Consider the following 27,226-nt stretch of genomic DNA (forward strand, 5'->3'; position numbering starts at 1 on the left):
CAGAAGTTACACATAGAGGTGTACCGATACATCGGTCCAATATTGAATTGGTACCAATATGAAAAAACCTGGCTGTATCGGATATCAGTTCAATGGGGCCAATCATTTGGCCGATAAATACCCGTGCTGTGCGCAGGCGTAGCGCAGCACTCAGGCAGCAAGCAGCACAGCTGGCAGCATGGAAATCTGCCTCCAGCTGGTAAGTTCAGTGTGGTAGAAGGGAAGGTGGAAGGGAAGGGGTGTGTGTGGGGTGGAATAGATCAGTGCCCTTTGTGGCGAGGGAGGGGGCAGAGGCAGGGGTAGGCACTGCCCAGCTGAGGTGGGGGGGCAGAGCCATGGGTTGGTGGGGGAGGCAGCTCCTGCTGCTGCTTGCACCCAGGGAGGGCACCGGGTGGGGGGGCATGTGCCCCACGGATCTGCACAGGGCAGGGTGGCTGCAGTTGGGGCTGCACAGGGCTCTTCTCAGTGGGGGTTGAGCCTGGAGCAGGTGCCAGCGGCACTGGGAGGATGCTGCATCCACCCCAAATTTTGCTATTGCTCTGCTCCCAGCACTGCTGTTGCTAGCCTCCTGGTGCAGCCCTGGCTCAACACCTCGCCTCCACACTCACACCGGGAAGAGCTGGGGCTGCATCGGGTGGCTGGCGGTGACGGCGTTAGGAATGGAGCAGTCGTGAAATTTGGGGTGGATGCAGCATCCTCCCAGTGCTGCTGGTGCCCACTCCGAGCCCAGGCCCTACTGAGAAGAGCCCAGTGCAGCCCTGGCTGCAGCCTGCCCCACCCTGTGCAGATCCAGGGGGCACGCCCCCCCTCCTGGGGTGCAAGCAGTGGTGGGAGCCACCTCCCCCCCCCATAAGCCACAGTTCAGGCCTCCCCCGACCCTGCCTGGACAGTGCCTATCTCTGCCCCCTCCCTCACCACAGGGGTGTTGATCTTCCCCTCTTCCCCATGCCCCTTCCTTCTCTCTTCCCCTTCCATCACACCGGACTTACCAGTTGGAGGCAGTTGTATCGGAAATTGGATCGGTATTGGCCGATACGCTTCCTTAAATAGCAGCTATCAGTATCGACCCCAATAATCTCTATTGGTGCACCCCTAGCTACACATAAATCAGTTTATGTGATCAGAAACTGGCTTAAACCTGCAACAGAACAGAAGTTCAGTGCACATAAATCAGTTTCAACATGGCTGAAACTGGTTTAAGACAAACCTGTTTGAATGTAGTATCAGGCTTAACTGATTTGGGTCAAACTGGTTTCTGAAACTTCTGTCTCAGACCCCTTCCTGGTTCAAGTTAAATCACAGTCCCCCAGTATCCCAGCATGCTTTGCAGCCCTGGGCTGGGCTGGGCTGTCTGCTCCAGACAGCAGAGCTGGCCCTGCTCCTCTGCTGCTTAACTCGAGCAGTGAGGGCTGGCTGACAAGGGCAGGGGAGGTGGGGCCAGCCTAGCTGGGGATACAGCCACCCCCAGGCAAACCTCTGGCTGGGGCCAGGGAGGGGGGTTAAACACCCCTTCCCCAACTCAAACTTACTGCTGGCTATGACTGTGGACTACAAATCCCAGAGGCACCTGGAAGCAGGAAGAGGAAGTGATGAATAACCCTGCAGAGTCCTGCTGCTGTAATTCTGGACTGCAAATCCTAGAGACCTTGGAGGCAGCAGGAAGAGGAAATGAACACACAGAGAGCCGTGCTCTAGCACCCCCCAGCTTCTGGCATGAGCCACTGCAGACATATGGTTAACATTCCTGAATCAAAGGTAAATGTCTGTTCACTTCTCTTTCAATTTAATCTGTGCAATTTAGACTAACCTGCAAAGACTGAATCGATTCAGCCTCGGGCTTTTTGACTGTCTGTACCTAGCCCTGGAGATTTCCTTTGGTACAAAGCTATTATAGCCAACTCTGTTATCGGCTACTAGCATGAATGACTGGTGGCTCCTGAGACTGGGAGGGGCACAATTTGTGGGTGGCAGGGTCGGCGGCAGGGTGGCGAGCAGCAACCACTCACAGAAGCCATCAGAGGCAGGAGAGGGGTGGTGATGGTGAGTGGCGACTGTCTGCAGAAGCCGGCACTGGTGTTGGCAGTGGCCAGTCTTGGGGGGAGGGGGGGAAGGGGGTATGTGCCCCCCCCTCCACCCATGAGTTGCCTATGGCTACTAGGCATTGACTGTATCTCACTCATCAAGAATGAGCTGGGCCATGCTGAAGTCTGGAGAATGTGTGGTTCTAGCACAGTGTTCTTTGGTGATCCTGGATGGGTTAAACAGTTCCTAGAGAGATAGTCCAGTCAGCACAAATTTGATATTTATAACAGAAAGGTGTGCTTTCATACTGTCCTGGAGGGAAGCCATTTTCTTTTCAGTTTTTTGCTTTGTTTTTTTTTTTTTTTGTACCAAGGCCAAGCAGTGGGCATTGCATATTTTAAGCAACTGTGAACGCAAACTGTTCTGTAGCTGTAATGACAGTGGTGCCTGAAGTGATCGGTGCCATATTCTATTTTAACAAAAATTAAGTGACTATGATGCTCCTGCAAGACCAACAGAAGACCTCCACATACTCAGGGATTTGCTATAGCACAGATGGTACTAGTACCCCAAGCATATTGCAGCACAAAGGTACATCAAACCACCTGGGGGTGAGGAGAGCCAATTTAGCACTCCACTTCTCTTCAGCTGTTGGCATAACTGCTAAAACTGAGCACAGGGAGACTAAGTAGCTGGAAGCTGGTTGATTCTGTGAGATGAACATGGCTTAGATCAACTGCTCATTCTTGCTTAAATGGCCATTGCAAATCTCAGTCACTACTGAGCTGAGCTAGATTCAAGCCATGCAATATGGGCCCCTTTCTAGAAGTCATTCATATGTAGAATTTCCATTGACTTCAGTAGGACTCCTACATGCGGGCTCTATTACATCAAGCTGCAAAACAGAGTAGTATAAGGCAGAAAAAAAGAAGAAAGAAGGATTTTACCTGCTCTGTACGCGCGTCTCCAAAATTCCCTTTAAAAGACAAGATCTCAATGTTATTACAATCTACTGAACTTGCAGGAAAACACAAACAAACATAGCATAGTAAACTTAACCTTTTTACCTTCTTTGTAGGGTACAGCTATTTCATATCCTGTTCTATGATGGATGGATGAATTAAAGTGGTTAACATGTTTGAGCATTTGCGATATACATATGCAGTTTCATATGCTACCAAAATATAAAAACATAAATTTTGCAGAAAGCACCACAGGAGATACCAAGCTAACGACAGAGCCAACTCCGTGCATAATCATGGATAATTATATGAGGAACTAGGTATCCCATATACCTACCCGAGCTAGCTTGGAGGGCGCTGGTAGAATTTAGCAGAGGTACGGACCTCTTGGTGGGCTGACTACCTGGCCATCTACCAAGGGCCCACCTAGGTTTTGCAGCCGGTGATGAACTTTATGCTGCAATGGCGACAGTGCTAGCAGTACCTGTGCTAACTAGTTTAAAGTTAGACAGGTATGTCTACACGAGCTGCAGTCACCCCTTTGACTGCAGTGTAAACATACCCAGAAAGAGGGTAGCATATGCTAAAATTGGTTCTGGTAACACAGCACTTTCAAATTATCTCTTTGAAAATGTGATATGATACTTGAGCATGGCAAAAAGTGAATATTGCTACCTTGCCGTGTATACTTAAGAATATTTGTAAAAGGGGCTTGATAGGATGGTCACTACTATGGCTTCCTCATGTTCAAATATTCTGCCAGTTTGCTATATTGGCAAATATTCTGCCAATTCTTTATATTATTATTGTTATTATTATTTTATTTTGACAAGTGTATAACATAGAGTCCTTTTTCTTGTCAAGTATTTGTTTAGTTCCGAATATCCTTGCAGAAACAGCATCACTTATTATTTTATAAACACTGGCTTCAATGGAATTAAGTTGGTTGATATTTCAGAATGTGACCCTATATACAAAACAATAAAACAGTGGCCGTAATAAGAGTAATTAATAATAAATCATGTTATTAGTAGGATGTGGCACCTTTCTTCCAAAGGATCATAAATAGTTTTGCAAAAAAGCGGAAACTAAGTAAAAGAGCAGTTAGATGACTTAATCAAGGTCTCACAAGTTCGCAGTAATGTCAGGAACAGAACTCAAGCTCCCTGCCTCCTGTTTTCTGCTCTTAGTGCTACATCCTGGTGTCTTATTGTCCTGCCATCACATAGAAACCACATGTGATTTGTTAGATTAGCTATTTTTCTCCCTGTTCAAGAATTCTTCTCACCCCAGTTTACAGCTTCTTTCTGTTGTGCGAACCTGAAAGTCCTGGTAACTTGTTAGCTTACCTGCTAGATTCCAGGGCAAGGATTTGTCCATTAGAGAGGCAGCAGAGATGTCCATTCCCAGCTCCTTCTTTTTGTTGTCTGTCTGTCTGCGGATAATAGATCTTTATAGACAAAAAGTGGTGGGAGGGGAGGAATGACAATTGCAAGGGGGAGAGGGTCACATAATAGCAAAGCCATTTTGTTTGTTTATATCTTTTCAAGTGTATAGCAGTCTATGTAATTCACTGTTTTCAAACTGTAGCTCTTTTCTACCAGATGCCATTCTGTTTGTTGACTGAGTGTTACTATGAAAACTCTCTTGCCCTTGCAATCGTTCTGTGGCAGCTCTGTCAGTCAAAGATGCGGTGGAGGTTCTTGTCTTTCAAGCGATTAAGGATTTTGTTAAACAGAACAATCTGATGATCTGTTGGGTGCAACCTTACACACAAGAGGGATGTTTCACATTGAAACAGTTCTGAGAAAAGGCAGTCAGTCAGATGCCAAATGTGATGGATGGCCAGGACTCTGTTGTCTACTTTTGCCTACACTCAAACCCCTCCAAAACAGTATTGAGATACAAGCTGTGATCTACTCTTCCTTGTTCAAGGAAGGAGTACCAGCACAATGTGGAATGTACAAATGAATTATTCGTTTTCCTTATTCTTCATTAGTCTTCTGTTACCCAATAGTATATGTAGTCAATATGCCCCCCATTTACATGTTATATCTATTATGCAGGTACCTTGTTAACTGTGCAATAAATTTAAACTGGCTACATGTGCGAATTAACTATGGCACCTTTAAAAAGGTCCAACAAACTGTAAAGTTATTGCTTGAAAATGATGTAATAACTTCATAGCTGGTTTCCATGCAGTTTTAATTTGCATGAATAGGCAGTCTGTGGCTGGGAGCTGCTGTGAACTCCCAGCTGCAGGGGCTCTCCATGCAGTGGCTAGGAGATTGCAGCTGCTGTGATCTCCTGGCCGTTGCGATCTCCCAGCAGTGGGGTGCTCCACGCACCTCCACATGTGATGCAGCCAGGACCAAGAGTCCCATCAGCTGCAGGACTCTCAGCCCTGCTGCACGTGGTCCCTGTTGGAGCCTGCTTTTTGCCGGTGCAGGGGGAACTCAAGGTCTAATGCACGCTCCTACAATCATGCCTCTTGCCATGCATGCGCAGCTTGGCAGGGGGCATAATTGTGTGTATCGTGCATTAGATCCCATTGCACCTTTACCTGCATGTGTAAAGGGGGCTTCAGTTTTCCAAGGCAGGGGAATCAAGATTTCTGATTATATCTTGTGCTGTGTCAGCATGCCTAGCTGCAACCCTCACACTGCCAAGAGTTCAGTCAAGTCAGTCTGAGTTTTGCCTGCAGGAAGGGAAGAGCAGAATGTGAAAAAGAGAAAAGCTGTTGAGCATGCCTGGTTTGATTTCCCTTGCTTTTTCATTCTGGCATTCAATCCACCACTTCTGGGATGTGGCCACATCTACTCTTGCACTACACTGTGTAAAGGTACAATTGCACCTCATGCCATTTTTTAAAAAGTTTGTTAATAGATTATCAAGTGCCGCTTTTAGTTTTGACAGAAGTAAATTATGAGAACAAAAATGTGAATGCTTTCATGTCACACACTAATTTGTTAACAGCTACAGCACACAATCTCATTTGGCTTTGATAATACAAATAATACATTCCAGACATAAAAAGCCCTTAATTATTTACATTCTTGTCAGTAATAAAAGCAAGAGCTTAGACTTTCCCTGTGCCTTTGTCTTCCTACTCTCAGTACAGTAAAGGTTATGCAAGCAGCTGTGAATCCATAAAGCAACTTTAAAGCAACCCTGCTCCTCATCAGCTTTCCCTGAGCCATATTAAAGCTGTAATAATGCAACTGTTCCATCACGCTAAGCTTTATTGGCTCAGCCAAAGAAACTTAAGAAACTTCATTGGAGACCAGATTAGGCTGGTTACAAAATGGAGAGATTCTTTTGCTCTCCGACCCCATTATCTTTTCCATAGTATCTTGATCAGCTTTCTTACACATAGCCCTGGATTCTGTGGAGACCCGTAAATTGCTTTTTTGGCTGCCAAATTGCTGTAACCCTTCTATTTTTATGTTTTAAAAGAGCTTAAAACTGTCCATCCTCTTTGGATGTGTCTTTAAATTGGCCAGTGCTCGGAGGATTTCATATATATCCGAAGGCTTAGAAGAAGATGTTGCTTCTACTGAGCTTCTAGTTTTATAGTCAACAGACATGAAAAGCCCAGTAGGGATAAAAGGAACTTAACCAGTTCTATCTAATACATATAAATCTACCTAAGAGCTCAACGAACTAGAAGTACTCAGTGCGCTGTTTATCTCAGTCTAAGATGCAGAGAATGGGTCTTCTGCACATATGCCACATATACCCTTTCAGTGCCAAGTTAATATGAATTAAAAGACTGTGATGAGTAAACAAGGTTAGGCAGGGCTGGGCCAACCTGAATCAATGTAAAATAATTGTCAGGTTTTTCTGTCAGCAATGACAGTTTGTTTTGGCTCCACGGTCTCAGAGCTATAGATTATAAAATGTTTTCAGCAGAGCAGTTGCCAGATACTTTGTTTATTCTCCTTGTTTTGCAAATACTGAGAATTTCCATCAATTGCACACACAGTTCATATGACAAAAAGCCAGGGGTTTTTTTTTCCAAACCTTTTTTTTTCCCTCCTGCAAATAATCAAATAAGCTAACATAATAATATGTTAATAATCTAATTTAATCTAGAGGACCTTTGTATAAAATCAGAAGGCCATAAAGTGCCCATACTATATAACAAATCACTGGTAATAAGAGTTAATTTTATATTTTCAAACGGCTGCATACACATTAATTAATTAATTAATCCACCCAACATCACTTTGAAGTTGGTGACTGTTATTATCTCAGTTTTACAGACGTAGAAATGAAGAGAAATGTGCCCAGGGCCACACATAATTGCCCTATTTAGCATTCTTGGTGCACCCAAAACGCCCATTGCCTTCAGTGGAAAGTTTTGATTGCCCAAAAAGCAAAGAACCGGGCCAGCAGTGACACAGCCAGGATTAGATCTCTGGCGTTCCTGGTTTCCAGTTCCACAATCACTTTACTACATTCTGCTTCAAACACCACGTTTATGACAACGCACTAGAAGCACACAGATGCTATTTAGGTAGAGCAGTTACTTTCATTAGTTGGGAACACATAGTAAAATTATTTTCTTACCCACTTCAATGTTTGCAAACTGGCTCTGCCTCCTTTTTAATGGGAGTTTTTGTAAAAGACAATTAACAGTGTAAGAATCCCCATAAATGCTGCAAAAGTGATGCATTTTGATTTTGTTTCCTTGGCTACAAAAGACAGCATTCATGGACTGGATGGATAGTGAATGTGTTCAAATAAAGTTTTTCCTTTAAATGAAATGCTGGCAACAGCTAGGTATTTCAAAGGAAACAATTAAGGACTGTTCTTACTGTGCTAAAACCCCCCCAACCAAACAGATAAATATGAAAGACTGTCATGAGGCCCTATCTTAATTTTTTCTTGGTTTGGGACTGTACAACATGCTCAAGTTATTTAAACATTTTTTTCCTGTGTTTAGTATAAAATCTTACAGGGGACTAAAAATAATGTATATTTTAAAAGCATCTAAGTAATACAAAGTGGCTGCATCTACATGTGCGGTAGACTACACAGTTCTTACTGCATGTGTAGTACTGCATAAGCAAGTACTAAATAACTGTGCAGTAACTGGCATTACTGTGCAGTACAGTCACTGCCTGGTTTTTGCTTAACGCTACTGCGCAGTAGCAATGAGCTACCGCACACACAGTAGCTCGTTACTACTGCGTAGTATTGTCGCCGCACGGTTAGTACCAGGCACCACTACTGCCCAGTAGGAACAAGATATGGCACAGTAGCTTATTGCTACTGTGCCTTAGCATCTCATGTAGATGTGCCCAATAAGTGCTTGTGCTGTAGCTTATTGCTTACAGTATATTTTTTTTGCATTATACCTTATATGAGTTGCTTTAAAACAATACACTGCTTAACAAAAGGCTAGGGCTGTTTTTTTAGTATCTAACATATATACGTTGGGGGGGAAAAATCCCAACCATATTCAAAATGAAAACATAATAAATTGGAAAAAAGAATACGAGAAGAAGGGGGAGAAGGATGACAGTCTGCAGCAACAGAGGAGGAAGAGGAGACAGATATAACTGGACTGTATTCTGTGAACAAGGCCATGGAAATTATCAGCTGCCCAGCTGATTCAGCCAGAAATAAGATGACCCACAGAAGTCAATACCTTTTCTTTTATGCAGTGCGAAGTCATGGAAGGGTTCAAATAAGTTATCCTCTTCCCATGGATAGCAACAACAAGTCCAGAGAAAAAAAACAGTTTGGCTATAAAGTTTACCATGACCGCTAAAACAAAAGGATGACAGTAAAAGGTTAAAAAAAGCACGTGGAGCTGAGACTCATAAAAATCATCTGTAGGCCCCAGCTTGTTTAATTTGTGATACAAAGATCAAAAACGCAAAAAAAAAAAAAAAAAAGTGTAGGGCATCACTCTGTGTGAGCAGTTGGTGTTTGTGCAAACTGGGGTAAATCGTGTAAGAATCAGCTCTGAGTAGTGATGAGAAACCTGACCTGTTTTAGACCTGCCTTAAAATATTAGGATTTATTTTATTTTTTTTACAAGGTGAGTGACTAACTTGGCTCAGGTCACAGCTGGATTCTGGTTTCTAACTTCTGAACTAAGAGACAGCCTAGCCGTTGCCTAGAATAAGGTCCCGGCTAGAAAGAGCCTGAATCTGGCAGCCTGTTCTACAAATGCTCTTTTTCTTGCTCCTCTGTTATTATTCAGTGTCAAACAAAGGGCATGTTTAAAACAAAAGCTAATTAATTATTTGGGGGCTAATGTTCTAGTTATATTGTTGTTCTTGTTACATGATATGAGCAAGGGAAGGCTGAATATTTAGATGTGATTTTTATCTCTCTTATGGCCTGATTCAAATACTGTTCAGGTGGATGGGAGGTTTTTCATTGACTTTAATGGGTTTTGGATTAGGCCCTTATACTCAGGAGGAGAGAAAGCTCATGGGTATACAGTTTACTCTGTCAGAAAGCGCTCTCTTAGTCAACAATGTTAGTGCTGTTCTTAGGTTAGAAAATCATGGGGATTCCACTGAGCTTGTGGCACTCATATGAAATCAAGTGAAAAAAAAATCCCATAGTGTCTTCCTTCTTTGCTTTTGTCCATATCTTAGGCATGTTTTGCACAGTGATCAAACTGGAGCAACAAAGCAGAATATATAGAGCAGGGGTGGGCAATTATTTGGGCCAGAGAGCCACATAGAGTATTTTGATGAACTGTTGTGGACCAGGTCAGTACTCCCTCCTCTTCCTGCCCCACTCCGCCCTACGCAACAACTCACCAAAACTCCTTATTGGGCAGGGGTGGGCAAAATGCAGCCTGTGGGCCGCATGTGGCCCACCAGGCCATTCTATCCGGCCCGCGGGGCCCTAAAAAATTAAGAAAATGAATATTTATCTGCCCCTGGCTCCCTGTGATGCAGCCCTCAATGGCTTGCCAAAACTCAATAAGTGGTCCTCCAGGCAAAATAATTGCCTGCCCGTTATAGGGCTTTGGGTGGGCAGGGAGAATATGTCAGGAGTGGGACTGGCCCTGTATGCTCTGCCCCATGGGAAGGGTGGAAGGGGGTTATATGGGGGTATGAGGGGGCCTGCTAAGGAGCCAGCTAGGGTGATGGGAGGGAGGGGGAGGTGAGGGGTGCATGTAGCAGAGCTTGTCCCGTTGATGGCTGTCCCTGTGGCGCTCCACATGGGGCTGAGCCCGACCCAGGGCAGCCCGTGCCATGGTCCTGCACACCTGCTAGCCCCAGCCCCAGTCCTGGCCCCAGCCAGTGTGCAGCTTCTGGCAGAGCTGTTTCCATTGCAGCTGCAGCCAGATGAGCTTGCATTGTCACTGGGAGGCAAGGGGAGCAGAGCACCTGGCCAGCTGCAGCCACACCAGGAACAGGCCCATGGGAAGCTGCACACACTGGCCAGGACCAAGGCCTGGGCCAGTGGGGCTGCTGTGCTCCCCTTGCCCCCAGCTGTGGCTGGTGTCCCTGCCATGCCACTCTGGGTGGGCTTCAGCCAGGAGGCTCTTACCCAGTGTGTGGAGCTCTGGCTCCAGCTCCCAGCTGCCTTCCACCTACTCTGCCCACCGGGTGGGTGAAGCATGTGGAAGGCAGCTGAGAGGTGGAGCCAGAGCTCCACATGCTGGGCCAGAGCCACCTGGCTGAAGCTTCCTGGCCAGAGTGGTGTGGCAGGGCCATGAGCAGGAACAGCAGCTGCAGCTTGAGGTCAGGGGAGCAGAACAGCTCCACCGGCCTGGGCCCAGCTTCTGATGGGGCTGTTCCTGGGATGGGTGCTGCTCTGCTCCCCTTGCCTCCAGTGATGGCTCCTCCTCCTGCTCCTGCCACGCTGCTCCAGGCGGCCAGGGAGAAAACTTCAGCAGGGTGGCTCCCAGTGGAGGTGAGTGGAGCAGAGCAGCATCCAGTCAGCTGCAGCCGCACTGGGAACATCCCCATCAGAAGCTGCATGCAGGTGGGTGGGGGTTGGTGGGAGCATGGCACAGTCTGCCCCGGTGGGAGCGGGTGGGTCTCAGCCCCATGTGGAGCACCACAGGGGCAGCCATGGGCTGGATCCAGTCAGTTGGTGGCCCAGACCTGCCTCACAGGCCATATTTTGCCCACCCCGCAAAATTGTCTATATTGCTATATTGTCTAATCTTTGCTTGGGTGGGGAGGGAAATTCCTTATTGAGAGAGCAAAACCTTGAGGAGGAGGAGGAAGAAGATACTGAGAAGATTAAATAAAGCTGATTTGTTCAGCAAGGAGCTGAAAAAAAACAGGCTCCAATTAAACATATCCACTTTCTCTTAAGCTTTTTGAAGAGCACTAATAATAGGACTATATTAAAAAGTTTGAAATTAACTGTAAGAAAACTAGAAAATCTTTTCTTCACAAGATTTGAATGTGCATCTTCCACCCTCTTCAAGATGGTCCACTGGGCATCCAAGTGAAAGACACATGGGGGCTCAAGAGAAAGCAGACAAGGCACAGTTGGTGGTACAATACAATGGGTACACCAAGAATAAAGAAAGGAATGGGCCCTGGGTTCTAGCCCATGCTTCTGCTCCCAATGGGACAGAAATGGTCTCAGCGCTGTTAATACATTTTATCCAATAAATGCTAAATACCAGGTGCTGGGGCCCAGCTTAAAGGGGAAGGTTAAAGATGCAGGTTCACAGCCCCACTGGCTAAGTACAGGCAGTCAAAAAGCCCAAGGCTGAATCAATTGAATCTTTGCAAGTTAGTCTAAGCTGTGTAGATTGAACCGATAAGCAAGTGAACAGACATTCACTTTTGATTCTGGAAATGCAGCCACATGCCTGCAGTGGCTCAGGCCAGAAGCCAGGGCATGCTAGAGCATGCCTCCCTGCTCAGCTGGACCAGACAGCTTGGGCCAAGGCTAGCCACCCACCCTGTGAGGTGGGGTTTGCTGGGGAGGTGCAAAGCATCCTGGGATGCTGGGGGACTGAGAGTTAACTTGAATCTGGAAAGGATCTGGGACAGAACTTCAGTTAGCCTAAATCAGTTAAATCTGATACTACATGCACCCAGGTTTATCTTAAACCAGTTTAGCCCATTTCGAAAGCAGTTTATATACACTGAACTTCTGTTGTGTTACAGATTTGAACCAGTTTCTGATCACTTATACTGATTGATGTGTAATTTCTGTCCCCAGCCTCTGAGTGAGGAGAGTACTAAAAAGAGTCTGTGGTTTTGGAAATAGAGCACTTTACTGGGAAACTGGAGAGAGAGGTTCAAACTCCCTCCTGGTGTGTGTGGTGGGAGAGGGCACTTTAAACCTCAGTCTTCCATTCTCTGGGCAAGTGCCCAAACTGTTAGGCCAGTGTGCTATACAAACCTGCCAGAGGGCTGCTATGATGCCAACCCCCTGCCACTGCAGTGTGAGACTGCACATTTTGGTGTTTCGGCAGGAACACTGGAGCCAAACCAGGAAGAACTGAAGCAGAAACAGCACGCCTGCCTGCATAATGCAATGCAAGCAGGTGCAACCCTCTGCTACAACTGCTTCCCAATCTGGTTCTGCAGCAGGTACGTAGGGCAGTTCCACTGGCTGCAGCACCCCCTTGGCCTGCCGCTTCCTGCCTCCTGGGCCTTGTGTGTCCTTTTGCCCACCTTCTACCCTTTCCACCCCCTCAGTGCTCCTCATATGCTACAAGTGCAGCTAGGCACCTCATCCCAGCTGGCCAGGCATCCCTGGAGCATCATTGGACTGTATCCCATAGAGCCCCAGGGCTGGAGTTCAGCGGGGACTTAGCCCTGGAGTGACTAAGAGAAGACTTCAGCTCAGTGGCTTGCAGTCTCTATTAGTGACCTGGATCCATGTGTGGGGAGTCCATTGCTGCTCTGGGAGCAAACATGGTAGAGCTGGGCCAGGCACAACTAGGGAAGCGCTCCCTGCCAGTGGCCTGAAGGGGTGACTATAGAATTATAATGGTATATCATTGATTAATATCACATTAATTAATAATAGATGCATAACGTTTATATTACAATATTCATAATATGTTGGTACTAGTTTTTTTAAAAGGGGTGCTGCTAAATTTTGAAAAATTTTGGAGGGGTGCCTTGATTCTAAAAAGACTGCATTACTGCATGAGGCTTTTGAGCTAAGCAGTGAGAGAGCTGTCACCCTCCTCCTCCACGTTACTTTCAGCAGGTATGTGTACAGGGTGATCCTATTTCTTTATACGCTAAATAGAATCCCAAACTGGTCAAATGCCAAAAACTGTAGTTTTGTGACTGTGTATATGCCATTTAAGCACAAAAAGGGATATAGGCTTTAGCCCTTTGTAGCTTGTAATCCAATGAAGACTTCAAAGGATAACAGTAGAAATGAGCATTTAGACTTGTGGAACGAGAGAGTAACAATCCTTCCTACTGCAGTAAACAGCAACACCAACATTTGAAATATCACCTCTAATGAGATACATGTTGTCATATCAGCTGAGGTTTATTTAAAAAAAAAAATCTATGCCAGTGTTTTATGGGGCAGAAGAAAAATCAAATGTGAAACATAAAGAAGGAAAAAAGTCAACAGCAATAGTTTATTTGACTGAGGTTGAGGAGGTAAGAAATGAAAGAGCTATGCACAGGAATATGTATGATGGAGTCTAACTGCTCTAACAAAGGCAGAAAATCATATTTTGTGCAGAGTTTGCATCACAGAACCTCAACAAATCTACGGTACAGGTGATTTCTTTTCTTGAGGGAGAGAATATGGAAATATATAGGAAATGAAATAGCAAGGTTGAAATGTAGCTCGAGTGGAATATATAAACATCAAAAGACCAGTTTTAAACAGCATGAGAAGTAGAGAAAGCCAATAGCTAAACATAGATTATCAAGCTTACAAACAATGACAAGCCTACAGAAGAGGGAGAATGTGTCATGATCAGTGATTCTGAAACAGGTAGTCGCTTAAGGCTGTGATGACCTGGACAGTGGAAATGTCAGACAGGAATCTGTGATCTAGGAAATAGGTTATAGTAATAATGATGCTTTGCATTTACATCTTAGTGTACTTTGCAAAACAAATTCACATGACTCATTCAGAATTCATGTGATTTTGCAAGGAGGGTAAGTGTTATTCTCACTTGACAGCAGGGAAAACTTGGATCATATTTTCAATTGTGACTAGTGATTTGGATACCCACCTTGAGACAGTATAAACAGTTTTTCAGAAAGTGCTGAGCATCTGCTTACTCTCTGGAAACCAGGCCCTTTAGGTTAGTTATCTGAAGTCATTCATCATGTTTGAAAATTGTGGTCAGAAAGATGATGTCACATGGACTGGCAGAGCTGGGGATAGAGTTCAACTTTCCTGACCTTTAGGCCTATTTCTTTATGGACCTTCCTTTCTCTATCAAAAATCCCCACAGAGAAAAAAGTCTGCTGTAGTTTTGGCCACAAACATATGCAGAAAATAAACCTCTGTCAGTAGGAAAATGCCTGTAAATGATTTTTGAGACCCAGTGTTTTGTTCATTTGCATTTGTGAATAAGGAACACTTTGTCTTGTAGTTTCTAGCAGGAGTCACTTACTTTATCAGCCAATAGGAGAGTTTTAACAGGGTGCTACGGTAAAGCTCAAATTAGGGTTGGCAGAGTTCATGCAGTTTCAGCACTTCCAAAGAGTCACTAGGGAGTGTCAGAAACTTTTTTTTTATATATTTGGTACCTCAGTAGGAGGCAATTAAAAAACTTCAGGGCACTGGATCTGCTTAATTAGGGCCAGCTGCATTCTTAGGGTTTGAGCAGTATGAAGGAGCTTTTCCTGAGGTCAGAATCCTTCTTTATGGGTGCATCTACACATGCATTTAAGCATGACAACTTAATGCACGTTAAGCTAATGTGCATTAAGCAATTTTTGGCAGGTGTTTACACATACAAGGACTTGGCACTAAAGTTAGTGCCAAGTCCCTGAAGCCCTGCCATGTGCCCCTAGTAGCTGGGCAGACCCGGCACTAAAGTTACAGCTGGGTTGCACCTACATGTGCGTTAATGCACTTTAACTAATTGCACCTAAATTTGATACCCGCATTTGCAGGTATCAAATTTAGGTGTGATTGGCTTAATTTTGCCATTTGAATGCACATTAAGGGCATGCATGTGTAGACATGTTCCTGTAATGAGCATTAAATTAAGCTAATGAACATTAACACGTCTTGTGTATGCGCATCCTATATTCACCAATGTAGCAAGAGGTGATCAAAATCTCAGGAAAGCAGGGCAGTTTATGCAGTTTCAGTGACCGCCAAGAACTATGAATGAGGATCAGCAACTTTTGATGACCCACCTGGGTTAGCCAGAAAGCCAAGAAACAGAAGTAAAGCTAAATTCTATATTGGCTGTCACAGGAAAACTGACTGAGGTAGATGCAGGACTATGATATGATTGTGAGGTATATTAAACTTCAGAAGAAAAGGTAGCCCACTTACGCTTTTGGATCAGATGCACATGGGGACCTAGTCACTGTACTTTACTTTTGTTAAAAGAACACCATTTATTAGAATACTTATTTAAAGGAAATCTCTATATTACAAACATCATATTAAGCATGGCCACTTGTGCTTTTATTATGTTTAAAATTTTTTTAATATATCAATGCAGCAGCATACACATCCAAAATATTACCAGGCAACAAACTCTCAGTATCAGCAGTGCAGAGATGTGGCTGGGTGCCTGGGGCAAAGTGGAAGCAGCGATTTCTGGTTGCTACCATGATGATGAATGTTAACATGTGGCTACCAGCTGCAGCTGCTCCCCTCCATTCCCCAAAGCTGGTCCCCAAGACAGTTGCTACTAACACCTCCCTCTAGTTATGCCACTGTTCAGTATAGTTTAGAAGCACAGTCTGTATCCACATCCTTAACATTGCTTTGAAGATCTCAGATATAATTTTCTGTTTTAAAAAATAGGTGTGAAACACTCATTTTGTTCTTGATACAATCCGCTTAATAGCACAGTTAATGCATGGGAATAATATAACAAAAGCCCACTCTGCTTGTATGAGTAAAAGAAATAGCACTTCTTTGCGTAATATTCTAATGTTTAATAAAATATATGATTCCTGCCCTAATAATATTCTAACACAAAGCAGCCCTCCTGCCTCCCCTCCCTCCAAAAAAAGAAGTCTGCAAACTAACTGGAAGCAAGAAGTGATTCCTTACCAGAAAGCACTGGAGAAAATAATGACTTTTCCACTACAGAACAGTTGACCTGTTTTGTTTCTTACTGCTGTGTATGCTTTTGTTCTTGTTTGTTAATCTGTCATTTAGCATCACTGAATCTCTGCTGTCCTAATTATTATTTATACATTTGGAAGTTCAACAGATGCAGTGGAAATGCAAGTGCAGTCCTGTGCAATATAGATAAAGGGCCAAAGGACCATGGGCAGATCTGGAATTTACTACAAGGGGATGTGGCACAACATGTCTCAGACCACAGCAGGGTGGGGGTGAGGCATGACTGGAGTCTTTACAGTGGCAGGTAACACTGCAATGAGCAAGTACACAAAGAGGGAGGAATCTTCCCAGTGGTGGTGCTGCCATTGACACTGCTGACCCTGGTGTGGGGGGAGCCCCCAGTTGCTCCTGCCCTGCTCCAGTCACAGGCTGCAGGGAGCAGTTGCTCATTGAGGGACAGTGACAGCAGTGTCAGGTTCCTCCTTCCACTTGGCCCCCCTACCGCGGTGTCCCCCTCTGGCCAAGAGCAGGTGCTGGAAGGAGGAACCTGTGCGCTGCTGCTTCTGTTCCCAGTGGAGCCCAGCTCCCTGCACAGCCCAGCTGGAGTGGGGCAGAAGTAGCTCTGGTGCTTTCCCCTGGGCTTGGATCAGTTGAGAACAAGGGTGATGGGAGGTGGAGAGGATGGGTTCCTCCTTTTAGTGCCTGCTCCTTGCCAGCAGGGATGACAGTGGGAGAGCAGCATGGAGCAGGGGCAGGAAGAGGAAACCTGCTCAATGTTGCCACTGTCCCCTGTCAAGCCCACCACCCCACACAGCAGCAGCTGCTGGCTGTAGTAAGGCAAGAATAGCTCTGGAACCTCCCCTGAGCCTGGGTCAGTCAGGGCCAGGTGTGGCAGAAGAAGGGTGTGACTGTACCACCACACCCACTTCCATGCACTCCAGCAAAGGACTTCTAAGGTTAGGTAAATTTAACTTAGGAAGAGGTAGTAGAAAAGGAATGACAAGGAAAAGGACCATATTAAGTTACTTAGGCTCCTGGCAAATGTTAAATTATAGTGTGATTAACATGTTAATCATGCAATAAATGCAGTAACATGCCACTGTAGCAGGAGGCTTGGTGCTCCTGCTACTTTAAGAGAAGGCAGGCTGTGTCAGAACAGCTGTGGCAGGGGCCAATCAGAGAGTCACCTGACCAGAAGGGGGCCTGGCTTGAAGAATATAAGCCCACGCCTGAGTTGGTCAGGGAGTCTAGCCCTGAGGGCCACAAAGAAAGGAGTTTCTGGGCAGCAGGGCTTCTGGTTAACATCTGAGCTGGGGTAAGCAACACTCGTGGTTTGTGGAAGTAACTACGGGGAGGTAAGGAGGTCCCAGCTGGCTTAGAGAGAGAGAGAGCAGGGGCTAGAGGGCTCAGAAACAGTGGAGGGCTGGAGGGCCCAGGGAACAAGTAGTTACAGGGTGGCTATAGGTGTCACTGGCTTAAGAATGGGCCCAGGGCTCAGAAAGGGCCAAAGGCCAAGACTGGCTGCAGCTGGAGACAGGTAGGGCTGGAGAGCCCATGGATCTCAACTGGCCTAGGAACAGGGCCAGAATCTAAGGAAAAGGACTGAAGGGCAGAAGGGCCAGAGCTGGAGACTGAGGTGGCTAGAGTACCCATAGCCCAGAGAGGGTCTGGTGTAAGGAGGAACAGGGCCAGAAGCTTGTAGCCTGTAGGGGAGGTTAGGATCTGATTAGTGTGTGTGACATCTACAAGGCAAGGGTGTGGATACTAGGGAGGCTGGAGGCCACATAATTAGCCCTTAACGTTATGAGCAGCGACATTGGTGCACAGGAGTGAAATCTTGCTCGGGGAGCCTGGGGACAGCATCCCTTTTTGGAAAGTATCATTTCATCAAGGTGCGGCAGGTGAGGAGAAGGGGATATTGCCCAAAGAAAGCCAGATTGATAAGGGCTGAGAGGGCTCCAGGAGTATCACAGCCACCTCTGGATGGGTCTCTGTTACAGCCACACATTCAACCAAATTATTGTCTCATAAAATGGGAAAAAACAACCATAAAGCTGATGGGATCTGACACTTTTTATTCCTGATCCCAAAAATCTTGTGTCCTGCCATATATATATGGTACAGCAGAATGCACAATTGTTGGGATCAGGGATCATATCCCATTGTGCCATTAAATTAAGGTCTACAAGTTGCCTTAGGTGACCATCTTGTTCATGCTGGGGATCTTATAATTTTCATTTTCACTGATTTCCAAATACTGCTGCTGAAAATTTCCATAACTAGAAAAGGTTTCATCCCTTGGTCAGCAGCTGATATCCAAAGCATACGTACACATGTTCTTTGAGATGCTGGGCACCAGACCTAGTGTATTTTCTTTTATAACAGGTACGTTGCAATTTCACTCTATTTAAGCATTAGTCCACACTGTCTCTCCATTGAGTTTAGCATCCCCTGCATAACAACCATCTTTTGCTATAATATAAATAAGAGCCCTTTAAGAGTGATTCTGTGGATTGACAGATCAGTGGCTTATGTTCAGAGAATCAGACCAGTGGCTAGTGGTGGGTTGGAAGACCTTCTACTGAAGTCATGTACACTTATCAGGAGTCCTGTCTTTCACACCTTATCTTTTGGTCTGGACATCTTTGTCGTTGTGCTTCTGTCTTTTCTGCACGTCAGTCAAAATACGTTGCATTTTTGGGAAAAAAATAATTAAAATTTAATTTTGTTATTAATATTCAGTATTCCCAAAACACAACACTCCTCTGTGACCTCCGTCCATCTCTAGCCTTGTTTAAACTTTTGATATCTCCTGTTCTAACAATGTTCTTGCTATTTATTTAAAATATGAACATGGGCACCTGATATTAGGCTGTGAAATCTGTATTTTACTTCATATCCCTTAAAGATTTGTGTATGTTTGTAACTCAATTTTTATTTTGTATTCCCATTCAAGAAAACATTCCTGGGTCAGTAAAGCTTTAAGCCAGGGGTGTCAAACTCATCTGGTTTGGTGGGCTAGATGAGCAGCGAGTGACCAGTCCATGAGTTGAATGAATGGCTTGGGAACAGCCCCAAGGGCTGGGTCATACATAGGGTGCCAGGCTTCTTTCTGTGGTGCTGCTGGGGCTCCAGTGCTGTAGATTTCCCCAGCTTGGCTGCCAAGCACCTGGGAAGGGCAGCAGCACTGGAGTCCCAGCAGTACCACAGGAAGCATCCTGGCATGATGGGTGCCTGTTTGGCTGCCATCATGGAAACAAGCCACTGTGCTGCTTGGGCTCCTGTACCATGGGTCTTGACCAGGTGCTTGGTTGCCACTGGTCCCCAATCAAGGCTATGGGCCGTATGACGCAGCTGTGGGGGCTGAATCCAGCCCACGGCCTGTATGTTTGACACCCCTGCCTTAAACACATGCTTATGGCAAACGTAAGTCAAAAGGACTTGACCATAAATTGAAGTGCTTTTCTGGATAAAGGCTACAAGTTGTCTCATCCCTTCAGCGGGACTCATCCCTATACATAAAGTCTTTGCATGTTAGTCTTCACAAAACTGAGGCCTGAAGACCTAAATAAGAGGTCTAATTTTCAGAGATGTTGAAATAATTAAGTACAAATAGCCAAGACTCGGCTCCTCCAAACCTCCAGCTCTTTGATAGTTGTGATCTAGATTTAGGAGCCTAACAAGGCAATTACGTTTAATAAAAGTTGGCCATGTTTTCTTACCATTCATCCTGAATACTTTAAATTCTTGAACAAAGTTTATGCCACTAAGCAATGCAACATCTTTTTTGGGGATAACACCTAGGAAAAGGCCATCAAAATAATCTAAAATCACCAGGATCTCAGACTGTAAGAAGACATGCATTATATACCTATGCTTCAGACATTTGCCTGTTTCTATCTCCTCATCCTCCTCAGTGTTGTGGAAATGGGTGATTTCCCCCCCCCTTGACTTCATAAGAAATTATTGCAATTAAGTGAGGACAGTTAAAATGCTGCTGCTTCTACAAGATTCATTCAGCAAATCTCACCTGTTAGAAGAACTGCTCTGTGTTGTATGGTTGAAGTTTGAGTCAGAAGCAGGGAAGTTATGTTCCTCTTGAGGTGTTAAAGATGGGTCAACAAAAGCTTCATTTGGAGTATCCGCTCTGTCAAAATGTCCCAAACGTTCTGTTAAAAATAATCAGGTTATGAGATTAGACTGAATTAACTGTCCACAAGAATACCTGCTTATTTTCTTTTGTATTTTATATCTTCTATTGCACCAACTGTAGCATTGAGAGGGACATGGAGAAAAAAAATCACTTCCAACCAAAAGACAACAACTAATTATCTTCTATTTCCTTTCACACTACGCAATTGGAATTACTTCACACCTTCTACCTTTGTTTCACACCTGTTTCAAGTTATTTCAGTTTACAGGCAAGATATGTTGGCATAGTGAAAACTTGAATTTGAGCTAATCTGACTTTTGAGAGAGAGAGATTTTTAACCATACACAAATCATCTAAGGATATAGAAAAATTGCATGTTGGAGGTGTGTTACTTAACAACAACAACAAATCTGTAATCCAAACCTAGGCCAACAGAGCATGGATTAAGTAAAAATCCTGTTACAGATAAAAACTTTAAAAGGTTATTCGCAAAATCATAAGACCTTCTTGATTTTTTTTTTTTTCTTTAAATCCTGTTTTCTCCTTGTTCTCTGTCTCTCTGTACCCAGTATTACCTAATCTGTACAATACTACGGTAAATTCCTGGTCAGTGGATAGAGTATTACGCTACCACAAGCTTTACCATACTTCTAATTTTACATGTTAGTCAGAGACCCAGAAGTTCTCAGTAGCTTAGGAGGGCAGATATGCTTACTGTCCCATTAACTAGAGTTTTCTGCCTCTCTACCTTCATTAATCCACACACATGGAATCATGGGACATCTTTACATGTGCTGTGTGGGTGGGGGCAGTGGGAGTTTTAATTAGATTAGCTCTGAGAGCCACTCTAACTAAAGTCCCTGCAGCGTCTTGTGTATTTGGCGTTCTGTGCTTCAAAATGGCAGCAGCGGTGCTTTAACTAAAGCTTGTTCAATGAGCTTTAGTTAAATGGCCCCGCCACCATTTAGAAGTGTGGGGATGCTGAATACATGAGACGGGGAGGCTGCTGGAGTGTGCTAATTTAGCATGCTCCAGCACACTTGATTAATAAAGTCTGCTCCTACACACTGTAATTACAGCACATTGGAGCAGGGTCCCTGCACGTCTGCAGGCACCCATGCAGACAAGGAACCAGTAAGAGGCCACATACCTTGAAGCTTCTGCACTGGTTCCTCAACTTAAACATGAAAGCACCCTGGTATGCTGGAGGACTGTGGTGCAGCTTCTCTCAGAAGGCAAAGTGTACAGATAGTCACCCATCCAAGAGAAATTCTCTCAGAAGCAATTTAATACTGGTTGTTCCCTGGTTATTTTTCTCTGACAGAGGCCATTTTTTGCTCTGGGAGAAAAATCCTGAATATCTGTACTCTCATGATTTCTATGTAGAGAGCACTCGCTCTTTCAGTAGAAACTGAATGTCTTTATGTAGCCATATTATAAGGGGGTTTCAGAGAAACCAGAAAAAAGGAGTATATGTAAGAAAGATATCGACAGAAGGCTGTAGGAAGGTATAAGTTAAAGTTCACCACCTCTTTATTTGACATGCATTTTCTTTTGGCTTCTCAGAGTACAGAGGCCTGGACCTGATTAAATCACATTTCACCTTTCAAATTGTTTCAACACAGTGAAGACTTATATTACAGATGGGGGTTAACTCTGCTATAACTAGAAAGTATCATTATGAAAAAGACAAGTCTATGAATGTGATCTGTTTACAACCTAAGTCATATTCATATTATGAATTGTAATTGCACTCTAACTGGGCTGGAGACAACTGTGTTGTAACCCAGTCTGCCAAATTAGGTATTTTTATTGTGTAGACAGCCTGTGCGTCATAAGATGTTATGCATCACTGAATGGGTGCATCTAGGGCTCTGGGAGCCTGACTATAATGTCTACCAGATTTTAACAACTACATCACTTCTAGTTTAACCCTCAGAGTGCCTCGGAGATGACTTATCCATGGGAATGTGAATAGATTGCTGCTATTTTCACATCTAGGTCAACAATGGGAGTCCAACACAGGACCTATGCTCTGAGGCATTATTAGCATCTGATGCTTATTAAATGTGTACTGTCAAATAGGGTGTGTCTACATGAAATGCTTTAATGTGCACTATCCTACATTAATGTGCATTACAGGTGTGTGTCTACATGTGTGCACCTTTAATGTGCATTAACTTAGGCTAATCACATATCAAATTTAGGTATTAACTTTAGGTGCAATTAGTTAACGCACATTAATGCATGTGTAGATGTGACCCAGCACTAACTTTAGTGACGAGTGTGTCCTGCCACTAGGGGGTTGGCCTGAGTCCAACCTCAGGGAACATCCAAGGGTTGGGGTGCTGGACACCTGCCCCCTAGGCCCCTCCCACAGCCCCCCCAATCTGGGCTTGAAAATCCAACATTTTGACATAGTTTCCCCCTTGCATATAGTTTTCCCCTTGTAAGCAGGTTTTTATTATGGGGAGGTGGTGGAAGGACTCTGTTGGTTGAAGGTGAAGGGAGGAGGGGGTTCTGTTTGAGGGGGGAAGGATGGGGGTGGGTGTCTTAAGGGTAATGTTTTCTGTTTCACCTATGTGTGTGTCCTGGCAGTGGTTCTGGGGGTGGGTGGGGGATAGGGGGTATGTGGGCAACAGGGCAGGTGGGCTGGAGTAGGGAATGCAGGAGGAGGGGGTTGGGCAGAGCCTCCCACAGCCAGTGCCCCGGTCCCCACTGGTGGGTGCATAGCTATCCTGGGGCCAGCAGGGCCAGCATCATGACCAGCAGGAGTATGGGGGGGCTGGTCATCACTGACAGGGGCTGGGCTGGAGCAGCAGAGCTCTGGGCATTACTGGCAGGGGCAGGAGCAGCTCTAGTGCAGGGAGGCAGGGTGGGCAAGGAGGGATTTGCTGTGTGGTGCCCCTGCTCAGGGCATGTGGCTCCTGAGCAGAGAAGGGGCTGGCCAGGGATCAAAGTTTCCAAGATGGCTGCCAAGTGCTGGCTCTGGCAGCCACGTGGCCAGAGGCTGGAGCTCCCCCCAGTGGCCATAGGATCACATGGCAGGGTTGCAGGGATTTAGGACTAACTAGTCCCAGGTCCCTGCATGTGTAGACACCTGCCAAAAATCACTTAATGCACATTACATTTAGCCATGCTTAAATGCACGTATAGATGCACCCATAGAGTTGTAATTCTGTCAAGCATGAAGTCGATGAGTAGCCATGGTACTGTAATAAGCACAGAGCCAGCATCTCAAGTTGCATTAAGTAACACCACTGCTAGTGTATAAAACAGAGTCAAGGATGGACTGGGTATGAGTAATTCCTCTTCCTTGTAAGGGTGGCCCTTTCAGAGCAAGCTTGGGGAAAACCAGCAGAACAGCAAGGAAATTTTTGTATGTTCTCTCTTTGCTGTGGTGACATTCTGGCACTTTTTAGTGATGACCAAATTCATTAGAAAATACCGAAGAGTCCATTTCAATAGTAACTTGTAGCTATGATGTTACTGGATGGTGGAGAAGCTGATTTCTGTATCATTGATATTTTTAGGTTGGAGGGGGCATTACTGAAATAAAACCTGAACCTAAGGGCTCCTCAAAAAACTTACTAAAGGTGCTCATGATTTTTCCCACTATAACTACAATGAAAGAAAGAGGAACAACTTGAAAATATTTTGGGGCAGGTAAATCAGGAGGAAACATGAACACGCATAGAGTGATGATGCATACTTACTTAACTACACCTATTCTCTATTGGCTCTGTGCCTGCAAATCAGAAACCATTTCCATTCTCAAGTCTCCTCCACAGGACTTTCAGGGATAAAATGCATTTCAAAACATGCAATCACATGGTAAAATGAAATCTGCTTTTAATATTGTTTGCAAAATTGACAGCTCTACTTAACAGAAGCCATTAAAATATTTACAAAGTAGCAGCTGCTCTTGTAAAAATACAGGTTTTTTGGCATGAAAAATAAACTAGTTGATAAGTGCAAGATAAGCCATTTGACTTTCTTTGTGCGCTCTGCATGGTATGCACAGCCAATTCTGTACAATCTGATGTTTACAGAGCAATCGTAATGTATGACCTCCTTAGGCAACAGGGACACAAGAAGCCTTTAAAATGCTGAAGCAAGCATTTAATCAGAACTCTTCATGCTGATCTTTGAAAAATTCAATAAGCTCAAAAAATGTAACTCCTTCTAAAGATAAAATATCAGTTTTTTGCTTCACAAATTGCAAATATATCCCAATGAACTCCCAGTGAACCAGACAGATTTCAGCCACTGCTCTTTAAAAGTGTATATCATATTGTTTCTTTCTGAAAAACATGAGCAGTCAAGAGTTTAGTATTTAAGCCAATGGAGTGTTGTAAAATACACCACTGTAATAATAGCCCAAAGAGTTAAAACATTTCCACTTTTTATGTACATTTAAACAAAATTTCTCTCTTCACCTAAATATCTATTTTCAGGTGAATGAATATACATTTCCTTGTGTTATGTGCTTATTCATGCTCCAAACTATTGAAATGAACACATTAGATATTTTCTTTAAAAGATTACATACAATTACAACAGAAGTATGCTTAAGACTTGGTATGACAACCCAATAGTCACTTATTTCACCTTGATTCTACAGCAGTTTTTTTTCCCTCCATGTTAAGGGTATTCATATTATCATGGGTGACAATCTGAATCCAAAGATGTCAATCAAAGTTTTGTCATTAACTTCAATTACAGTTAGTCAGTTTTATATCAAATCAATTTTGAGTTGATGAATTATATTTATAGATTCGTTTTTAAATAAATTTACACAGGGAAAATATTTCGAAGTAAACTTTTTTTAAAATGGTGGGTTTTGTTTCAATTTTCATTTGATGGTTTGTAATTTTACTAATATTTTTAAACTACTTCATGACCCATCTAGACCCAATGACTTGCCCTTATTTGACAGTACAATAGTAAAAATATTCTAGTATTTTATCATTTTATTTGATTTTTAAAATCAATGCGTGCAGTTACTACTTTGTTCTGATAGACACTGATTGACTTTTTGCTTGTATTGTAATGAAAAAGTTTGATGCATTGGACAATAAGATGTTTCAATAAGTAGTAAGTAGCAGCTGTGTTGAATATTTTTAAAATAATGATGTTATTATATTAAATATTCCATGTTATGATTTGTCAGCAGTGTATAATATTCCTTATTACTAATGTACCATAAAATAATGTAATGATGATGAAATGAAAACCATAAAATACAATTCCAAAATGAAAAAAGAACTTGTGGATGCAAACTTTATTTGGAAATTCTATTTCATGAGAAATTTCACAATTTTTTAAATTCTAATTTACAAAGAAAAAGATTTCAAAATGTCAGTTGTCTACAAAAAAGCAATGCCAGATGGAATTTCATCCCATTATTTTTGTTATCCATATCTGATGGGTACTAAACACCACTGCATCTTCAAAATAATTTAAACATACAATACATAGTGAAAATAGCATGTGTGTACTTTCAGCTGCTCCCTAGAACCTTGCTAATCAGAAGACTTTTTCCCATGGGACTGCTCGGGGTATACCAATATCTTGGGAGAAGAGAGGTGTCTTCTAATGTGAGCCAAACTTGCAAGATCAAGCTGTGATGAACTTGAGCAGAAGCAAACTGTGTAACCGAAATTTTGCTACTGTAAATACTTTCTCTACCAGGACTTTTGACTTCAATTACAATCTGCCAGTAGGAAACCTGGACTTCCAGCAGGAAACCTGGACTTCCAGCTTTACATCCAATAGATCTGCAGTATGTGAACTCCTAATAGTATGTGTCAACACTGGCTGTAAAAGTATACTCTCAGAGATGTTGGTTTTTTGGAAAATCTTAAATTGGAAAATTTTACAGAACATTTTTCTAATGCCCTAAGTAGAGCATGATCTGATTTAGCATGTTTATTTGACTTATATTTAGTAAACAAAACTAAAAAAGTACCCCCATGTTAATTTTATGTCCCAATAGCCACAAGTATTTTAACTGAAATATTTGATTAGGAAAAAAATTAATACACTTAATATGGTTTAAATGTTATGTTCAAACAAATTCAAAGCTTTATGTGGAAAGAAATTATTTTTATTGGAATACTTGTAAAAATGTAAAGACAACGCACAATAGCGTGTACTTCCGTTACACTGTTTGTTTAAATTTAAGAACAAAAATGAAGGCACTGAAAAGTGGTGACACACTAATTTTAGCACACCCAAAGAACTGCGCATGATATGCTGTGGTTGTTCACTGATCGACTTCAACAGAGTTTAACTCTCTTCCACTGAGGTCACTGCAGCACCTCCAGTTCCACTGTCACTATCTGTCAAATCACTTGCACTACTTATTAATTCCATTTCAGAATCAGATTGAGGCAAATCTGATTCAGAACTACTTGAACCACATTCTCTTTCGTTAAAGGATGGTTTTACCAATGAATCTGTGGGCAAGGACAACTTATTATCACACTGCATCTTCTTCACTAATTGTGCTTCTGACTGATTCTCCAGAAGCAAGAGATTTGGAGAAATAGAAACAAGCTTAGTAGTGCATTCATTTGTTAGTCTATTCCTCCTTTTTGTCTTGATTGAGCTGAAAGCCTTTCAGTTCCGTTCACAAGAAGCTGCTGTTGGTGGAATGCTTCGGCTCCTTAGAGCAATCCTGGACAACAGTCGAATGTTGCAGTACCCCGTCCACCATGTGAGAGGGGACCTATTCTCTGCTGCTTGCCAAATAATGTCTTTGCTCCAAAGTTTTTCTTCTGCGCGGTACTAGGCAATGTCTGTCATCATGGCTATTTCGTCAATTGTTGGGGACATTCTTACCTACTTCCATAATTGTAATTGAGAGCAAGTTTCATTTTCTGATAAA

At 43.6% G+C, this 27,226-nt stretch overlaps 1 protein-coding gene across 2 annotated transcripts in view; it reads right to left on the reverse strand.

The window, feature by feature from the left end:
- Nucleotides 1-27,226, reverse strand: part of WDPCP (WD repeat containing planar cell polarity effector) — a 287,418-nt gene that overhangs the window by 7,560 nt on the left and 252,632 nt on the right. The window contains exons 16-18 of one of the 2 annotated variants that reach the window (XM_014525820.2): nucleotides 20,212-20,350; nucleotides 4,334-4,419; nucleotides 2,970-2,998 (exon numbers count right to left, since the gene is read on the reverse strand). In XM_014525820.2, coding sequence (XP_014381306.1) covers nucleotides 2,970-2,998; nucleotides 4,334-4,419; nucleotides 20,212-20,350 — 254 coding nt within the window. Of the gene's footprint in view, nucleotides 1-2,969; nucleotides 2,999-4,333; nucleotides 4,435-20,211; nucleotides 20,351-27,226 lie in introns of both variants that reach the window. The other variant, XM_025192301.1, reaches the window with a different exon arrangement.

The sequence above is a fragment of the Alligator sinensis genome, unplaced genomic scaffold, assembly GCF_000455745.1.
Source record: "Alligator sinensis unplaced genomic scaffold, ASM45574v1 scaffold219_1, whole genome shotgun sequence".
In the NCBI taxonomy this organism is placed as follows: domain Eukaryota; kingdom Metazoa; phylum Chordata; order Crocodylia; family Alligatoridae; genus Alligator; species Alligator sinensis.